This window comes from Colossoma macropomum, unplaced genomic scaffold (genome assembly GCF_904425465.1).
Source record: "Colossoma macropomum unplaced genomic scaffold, Colossoma_macropomum, whole genome shotgun sequence".
Taxonomy (NCBI): domain Eukaryota; kingdom Metazoa; phylum Chordata; class Actinopteri; order Characiformes; family Serrasalmidae; genus Colossoma; species Colossoma macropomum.
This window is the reverse complement of record NW_023495039.1, coordinates 41001-49743: the sequence shown is the minus strand read 5'-3', so window position 1 is coordinate 49743 and position 8743 is coordinate 41001. Positions and strand designations below refer to the sequence as shown.

General features: G+C 33.9%; 1 protein-coding gene across 1 annotated transcript in view; it reads right to left on the bottom strand.

The window, feature by feature from the left end:
- Window positions 1-1730: 1730 nt before the first annotated feature.
- LOC118800953 overlaps window positions 1731-8743 on the bottom strand; it is a 30731-nt gene continuing 23718 nt past the window's right edge. Inside the window, exons 3-10 of the mRNA XM_036561135.1 lie at window positions 7455-7544; window positions 7165-7233; window positions 6642-6734; window positions 6045-6119; window positions 5890-5955; window positions 4521-4622; window positions 4089-4147; window positions 1731-2066 (exon numbers count right to left, since the gene is read on the bottom strand). Of these exons, the coding sequence (XP_036417028.1) occupies window positions 4098-4147; window positions 4521-4622; window positions 5890-5955; window positions 6045-6119; window positions 6642-6734; window positions 7165-7233; window positions 7455-7544 (545 nt within the window). The 3' untranslated portion in view covers window positions 1731-2066; window positions 4089-4097. The remainder of the gene's footprint in view (window positions 2067-4088; window positions 4148-4520; window positions 4623-5889; window positions 5956-6044; window positions 6120-6641; window positions 6735-7164; window positions 7234-7454; window positions 7545-8743) is intronic.

The window sequence follows — 8743 nt, the reverse complement described above, 5'->3', positions numbered from 1 at the left end:
TCAAAGATATGTTAATCTAAAATATCTGTTTAATCTGAATATTAAAACACTTATGGATCTTGCATTCCTAATATTTGATGATGTTTTTCCACAGTTTAGGAGCCATAAAAGAAAAGATTCTTTATTATCATTATAGAGACACACAGCCAGATTTCAGAGCTCCTGCTAATCATCTTTTTATGTTGATTGTAGCTGCACATCCTACATGGGCTTATGCAAAAGCCCACCCGAGGATGGAATCCTAACAACACTGATTCTTGATTTGTAGCCTCAAAATATTAATTTCAGTCTTTAGGTGGCCTGACTGGGTACATTTCTTTATCAGTGCATTTCACACCGAACTACGAATGATAATCACATCATTTCACCTTCTCAGCCCAAGTTAACCAGTTTACTTCTTCATTACTTCTTTACTGGTCTTGTGTTTTTTACCTTTCTAAACGCATTGTGCGTTATAAAATGGAGGTAAAATGATTAACTGCATCCTGTGCAAAGAACAAACCAGTACCAAATTTTTATGTAATATCTTTTTTGATGGTGTTAAAGCCGTAAAAGATGTTTGAAATGTTCTCTTTTGTAATGGTGTTAGAACTAAAAAAGGCATCTATATTTCAAGACTGCAAATGTAGCTTATGCAGATTAGAGGTTTAGTCTGTTCAGATCATGAGCAAAACATAGAACATGACGTACTTGTGAAAGAAGAGCAGATGTTATCAGTTTTATCAGTGATAGAGCATGTGGTCTTGTTTCTTTGTTTCCCATATATCTACAAGAATAGAAGAACAGTGTCTCAGAATGTTTACACCCTCAAGAACAGACAGGAGCGTTTGGCTGGACAGCAAGCTGGTATGAAACTTAAACATACAGAATAGCCAGCTAATGACCCCCATTTTAACATTCATCTTTTTTAAACTCCATACTAAACCACAACTTTTACAAACAGACCCTGATCAAAGCTGAATTCTTTCTCTGAATGAAGAGAAGAACAGAATATCAGAGCTGTTGTGATTACAAAAAATGTTTATTTATGTAAATTTCAAGCATCACTCAAAAATTAATGAAAAGAAATCTTTTTTACATTATAAAATATCGATCAAGTTAGTTATAAAACCAAACTAAACGAATAACTTGTAAGAGTCAAGAATTATTATGAAACTAAAATTGGATAAAAAGTAAAAAAATAAAATAGAAAAGTAAACAAATGGGTTACAATACAGTAAGAATAGCAATATTAAAACTTAGTACCACTGCATTTTGTAATTTTTTTAGTTAATGAATATTTTAAGCATTTGTTAAGCACAAGGATAAGATGGTAATGGTTAGGCATAAGGATAATAATAATAATAATAATAACAGTAATAATTAAAAACATCAAATTAATCAAATAAACCAAAATATGACAGATTTTTAAAAATCCAGACTATAGAAAAATAGAAATATTAAAGAAAAAAAGTTTGGCAATGTTAAAAGCTTTCACACAGAATGTATACAACCATGTTAGGTGGCAGTTCATGAAATATAAATCATAGAAGGTTTTCACTATAATAATGTTTATCAGGGTTAAGAAATTAGACCTCATATTGTTGTAGAAATAAAAAAAAAAACATAAAAGAAACTCATCACTCACTCAAACAGCCAAAGACCATCTAACACACTAAGGCATGTTAGTTTTATTGACTGTTAAGCAGTGGATTCAGGATATTTGAATATTCTTTAAGTCTGAAGTCAAATTAACTGAGTTACAGTCAACAAACGAGTAACTAAGACTGTTTTCCTTTTAACACAAAATTTACAGAAACGTCTGAAAGAAAGTAGAACTTTAAAATGTTAAAATGAAGGTTTGAAGTTCACATCCTGCATCTTCTGTCTGCACCTTTAAATCTCCAATCAGGCGTCACTGTAAATGGCTAGTTTTGAATAGTGCAGTAACACCAGTATTACACTCTCTAATACACACATTTACCATTCTCACTACGAGAGAACTCAGAGGACACATCTGGGCAGACAAGATACTTTTCAGGAACTTCTTTTTGAGGATTTAAGGCACACAGGCTTTCATCATGGACCTATAAGAGAAGAATCTTTTATTGATTTTTGGGTTTTCACATTATATAAAGTGAAGATTTAAAATAAGGTAAACACAAATGAGAAAGTGAACAGCTTGAATCATTGAGCAGAATTGAATCCATTTCAGAAACATCACTGATTCACAGCTATTTTCACTTCATTAGTGACATTAGTGTTTAGTATGGAAGAGTGAAAAAATCATAGTACAACATTTTCCACTATCAGGAAAAAAGATACGACAATATACACTCACCAAGCACTTCATTAGGTACAATTACCTTGTATCCACACATTCATTGCCCATTTTATCAACTCTACATACCATACAGGTGCACTTTGTAGTTCTACAATTACAGTCTGTTTTGTTACTGATAATAAAAATAATATCATAATATTAAAGTTATATCACATAATATTCACCCACATTAAAGCACACATCTGCTAATTTATAGTGTTGAGTCAGTATTGCTCCATCTGTTATACATGAATGCTGAAACTGTTACTGAGTTCTGTTAGCCAGCAAGTTATCAGTGTTTAAGGGCTGTACAGTCAGCAACAACAAAAAAAATGGACAGTGAATCATGTTTCTCATTCTAAACCTGAAGCACAAACAAGACAAAGCAATTATTCACAAAGAAAACATGTCTTATCACAAATAGCACACATCTCCTAACCCACAGTGCTGTTCAAATCACGTATAAATCTGTTTTATAGGCCCCTAATATATAGTTGTATGCAAACGTTTGGACACCTTGGTTAAATTACATGTTTTGTTGATTGTCTAAGTGAAAGTAAGTTACACATCCTCCACAGAGAACACACCTTTGCACACTTTAATACACTATTACTGTTTATTTGCTGAGATTATCATACTGGAAAAATAAAACATGAAATGTGGCATTTGCAAAAGTTATGGTAGCATTTCTATGTTTCATTGTTTTCCAATATGATGAACTTAGCAAATAAACAGAAATTGTACTCTAGAAGTGTCATATTTAAGTTGTTTACTGTAGAGAATGTCTGTTATTATTTTCACTTAGAAAATCAACAAAACCTAATTTTATCGATGTGATCAAACTTCTATATATGACTGTACATTGTGGACAGTCCTTGTTTTGTTGCTGCTCTAGTCCTGTGTTTTCCTTCAGGATCAATAATGTTTCTACCCACCTGTCAAACTATCCTTAAACCATATTTGGAGCAAGAGATTAATAACAATATGTGTTAGTTTAAAAAAAAAGAAATTATTCAATCATTATTTAGCACTAATGTTGATGATCTTGAAGCTGAGCGAAAAATATACCCAAAGTGTTAGTTAACAGCTGTTAAAACATTTTTTTGTTATAGAACTGAACAGTAGCCACGTTTACATGCAGCCTGATAATCCGTTAATAATCCGACTAATAGCTCAATCGGAATAGAATACGTCCATGTAAACACCTCAATCGGAATAGTCTAGTCCGATTGAGGCCATTCGGAATACAATTTCTATCCGATTAAACGAGGTGGGTAAACTTCTAAATAATCCGTTAAATAGAAGAATAATAGCCATGTAAACGCCTGAATCCGATTACATTCCAATCGGAACGTGTAAGTATGTTCTGCGCATGTGCGTCGCGTCACAGCGAAAGTTTACACCGCTCAACATGGCGGAGCAGAAACTGGTCTGGACCTCAAGTGATGTTCGCTGTTATGGTAACGTTTACTCTAAGCGCTACTCCACGCATGCGCGTCATTTTGCATCGGATTACTTGTAGTGAGCATGTAAACGAAGATTTTCCATCAGATTGTTGAATAGAGTGCATATAAACACCTCAGTCTGAATCTGTAATCGGATTGTATTCAATCGGATTGGCAAAAATCGTTGCATGTAAACATAGCCAGTGACAGAGAAAATATCTCAAATGTAAATTCAGTGTACATAACTTTTGACCGAGACCGCACGTTTTTATTTTCTCATACCCGCACCATCACTTGTCACTTATGACACTGAACTGTGATGATGTTTGAGCTCATCTTACCTTTGTTATTCAGTGCTTCAGTTCTGAGTAGACAGTATCAGCTCCATCACTGCTCTTCCCTACAGAGAGCAATGACACTGAATTAACATCAACCAAGAACAAGCTGAAAGCATTTAATCTGTTAAGATTTATAGCACAATTCAGATTTTACTGTGTTTAGATTAGTGCTGTCAAAGTTAGCATGTAGGCTAATCATGATAAGCATTGAAAACTGTGGTCACTCTGTGGAATTCATGTGATTTTCATGTTCAGGTTGATGTGAATGCAGGGAGAAAATAATGAAAATAATGTGAAAGAAATTAATACTTTCTGATCAAGTGTATTTATAGCTACAATAAAATATATGTAACATTTGAGCTGAATCAAATATGATTAATCACAATTACTTTAATCGCTGTCAGCACTAATTTAGATATTTTCTTTTGATCTTACCCTCAAGCAGCTTGTTCTGAGTTTTCTTCGGCTTCTTTGGCTTCTTCTTCTCTTTCAGATCAATTTGAGCATAAGTCAAATCACCAGGTTCAGGTCCAGAACCTAAGAGAAAACAAAATAAACTTTTTTTCTCTCCAGTCCCATTCAGCTTTCACAATCCTTAAACTTCTCAAAATATATAGTCTTTAATCTGGCCTTCTGTTTCTATACTGTGTTAAACATGCTCTCGTTCTGGTATTTGCCACGTCTACTTGGGGAAATTTCTGTAGGGGCGTTCCGTCACTCTATTAGCTCAAGTGAGGTTTTTTAGATGAAGAGGTGAGGGATTGAGTCAAAGCTGTTTTGACACTGGAGAAATAAAATACTAAATATTTTAAAACTACGCTCTTTAATTTGCTACATGCAAACTGACTTTAATTTAGCAAACTGTTCTATTTGTTTCACATGACTTCTGATATAACTGTACTGTATTCTGCCTCTTGCTGCAATAACCAAACAAAAGTTATTTTTTTGTTTGTTTTTTTTTAATCTGAAACTTAAGCCAAACAGAGCAGTTGTTCAGAAAGTTTGTGTACATTACGCTTAATCTTCTCAAAAAACAGTTCGCATTACAAAGTTTGTTTAGCTTATCAGCTGACACTAGCCTGTCTAGCTAAGGGTCAAGCTCCTTCCTTCTGAAAAATCCTAGTTCCCCATCTCCTCCACTTTTCCTGTAAGTGGCCACTTGTGTAATAATGGTGCTAAACACTAGTTGTGAAGTGAAGTTGGTGAGAGCATGTTGAAGTAAGTATTGAAACCAAAGGACAGACTGTAGTACTTAAACAATAACATCCTGCAGTACTTAACTAACCAGTCTAGTGTAAGGACAGAGGTGGGCGATATAGAGAAAATATAACATCACAATACTTGAAGAAATTTTCATGATACACGATATGTAACATTTTTCATTTTTCCTGACACTTTAAAAGGCAAAAAAAGAGCCAGTAGTGCCACATATAAAAATGTTGTTAAATAATCAATTGTATACTTTAATATTTCACATACTTTGTAGCACCAATCCTATTAAACAGGACTGATTATGCTCTCTTTGTAATGAAACATGAAGATGGTCAGTGTTCTAGAAGTACTGACGATATCCATGATATGTTCAGGAAAGTATATTGTGATTTTTACCTAATTTATAACACAAACAGTAAATGTTGACATATTCTCAGCTCTACTTAACCATTCATTCATAGACTAGTCACCAGCGAGTCACTAACTACAGTCCTTAAAGTGATACTGTGGCAAATAAAATGTATGCAATGACCACAAATGTAGTTTATCAGCCAGGGCTTGTTTGATGTAATGTGTGGTAGGTACTTCTTACCTTTGCTGTCCTGTTTCAGGCTTTTCATCGCAATCTGGGAATATGTCACCTCATCTGATGTTGTCGCTGCATCATTTAATACAGAAACCAGTTTAGACACTGAAGCCAATTTAAGTGGAAAACAGATTTTGTTAACACAGAAATGCAGTTCTTACCTTTTCCTCTGAATTTCTTTTTCTTTATTATAACTTGTGCATAAGTTACATCACTGGAGTCAGCAGCAGAATCATCTAGAACAGTCAGAGTCACTCTTTAGAGACGCTGCTGTGTTTTACATGGTCAAAGTTCACTTTTAAGCATAGAAAATAAAATTAATTGTATCCATGTTCATCATATCAGCACTGTTATAAATATGACCACTGCCTATTAAAGGTATAGTTCACTAGAATAAAATCAAAATCAAATTTTCCCCTTGTCCCATTCATAGTTGATCAAGTTTGATGTCAAGAACAAGTTTGCTTCTTTATTTTTAAAGTTGAGCTACAGAGCTAGTTTAGAAGAATTACCACCCAAAAGATTGTGGGTAACATAGACTTCCATTAGTTTTTAGCTACATAGGCCTAAAAGCTCCGGTGCAAAACTCAAGAAGCCAATCCTTTTAGTGAAAAGATGTAAGCACAAAAAAAAAGACTTTCTGATCAAACTTATTTATAACTATAACAAAATGGGGAAAATTTGAGCAATCAAGACAATTATGACCAATTACAATTATTTTATCCAGCACTAATTTAGATATTTTCTTTTAATCTTACCTTCAAGCAGCTTGTCCCGAATTTTCTTCGGCTTCTTCTTCTCTTTCAGATCAATTTGAACGTAAGTCATATCACCAGGTTCAGGTCCAGAATCTAAGAGAAAACAAAATCTGCTTTCTTTCTCCAGTCTCACTCTGCTTTCACAGTCCTTAAACTAACTCCTCAAAATATAGTCTTTAATCTGGCCTCCTGTTTCTATACTGTGTTAAACATGCTCTTGTCCTGGTTTTCGCCATGTCTGCTTGGGGGAATTCCTGTAAGGGTGTTCCATCACTGTATTAGCTCAAGTGAGGTTTTTTAGATGAATGCTTGGGGGGATGAGGGACTGAGTCAAAGCTGTTTTTATGCTGGAGCAATAAAATACTAAATATTTTAAAACTACACTGTTTAATTTGCTACATGCAAAAAAAAACAAACAAACCTAAATACTGGTAGGTTTAACTGCGACCCAGAAGGATAAGCGGTTTAGATGATGGAGGATGGATGGATGGTAGGTTTATGTAATAAAAACTGTAAAACTGACCGGTCTGCATCAGTGTGGATCCTGGATTCTGACTCTGGTCTGGTGTCTGATTGGTGTTCTGCTGATTTCCTGTAGAAGACAGAGATTCTACATCTTCAGCTTTAGTGGTTCAGTGATAAAAGTTAAAAATGTGCATGCTTTTCACTTTAGGGCAGTTTTTGAAACATAAACATCATCAAAGAGACCCAAGTTACATTACTTTCTTCTTAATGCCATCAACAGCTACTGTAATGCACAGAAATGATTTGTTTCTTGAGAGCTTGCATAAACATCCAAAATAGTTTTCAAACCTTTTTTCTTCTTGTAGCACCAAAACAGGCCCAGTACAACAATGATGATGAGCCCCACAGACAGTCCAACTATTACACCACTTCCAGAACCTAAGACAGAAAGGGACCTTTAGTTTGTATTTAAATGCTTTGTCCACAAATTTTAGCGTACCGCTTCTATTTATTTGCTGAGTTTAAATAGAAGTGGTAAATAAAATTAAAAAACAAACAACAAATATAAAATTTGCCAAATTTTTATGCTTTAAAATGTGCAGAAGTTTGTTCTCTGTAGAGGAAGTTAACTTACTGTTTTAACTTATGTTTGCATTCAACTGTACAACTCACTTTTTACTGATTTGTGTATACATTAGGCACCTGAATTATAAATTATATTTAAATGCTGTTTAATTGGGCAGTAAGCATTTATTTACTCAGAAAAGCACTCACATTATAATAAATACAAATAATATTTATACAATAAGTGGTGATTAAATGTCTGTCAACGTGTTCAATTAACCATTTCCAAACTTTTCCAAACAAATCTATGTGATGGCTGGAGGCATCTAAAGCAAAAACTGTTCTTCTTACTAGCTCATAATGTACCAAGTACTATTTAAAAAAAGAAATTCTTGTTAGTTTTAATGCATTAATGTTTTATTTGTGTTTATTCTTATGTTACATGCAGATTTACAAGCAAAAACACAGATATTACCCAAATTAATTATTTTATCCAGCTTGCTCAGGTGCCTAAAACAGTGACAGTACTATATAAACCTTACAACACGATGGTAACAGAGTTACAAAGATGTGCCAAATAAAAAAGATATGATTTCTGTTTCTGGGCTTTTTTTTTTCCAATTTCAGCTAACATGCTTAATTTTGAATACTAATTTCTGACAAACAGTCTGTCTGCACCTAATTGCCTTTTGACACCTGACGTCAGTTCTTAGGCTTTAATAGACACATACATTTAAATGACCCATATCTTGAAAAACTGAATGTATCTTACTTTTGGGAAATAAAAGAATCTAATGTAGTATGTAAACACTGTAAACACAGTAAAATGTATGGTTCACTCCCCAGTCTATACAGTCAATGAGTGAAAACTAATCTGCAAAAACAGACAATTTTAGATTTTTTTTTGTGATGTCATGAAAACCAGCATTTTTACATTTACTCAGCCAACAGCAGTTTAGCCCCGCCCATTCGCACTGAAGTTATAAGAAGTGTTTCTGTCTGGGCCACTTTTAGAATGAGATACAAAACCAGGCAGACAATTAGTCTTTAACAAACAGTAATAAAACAGCCAG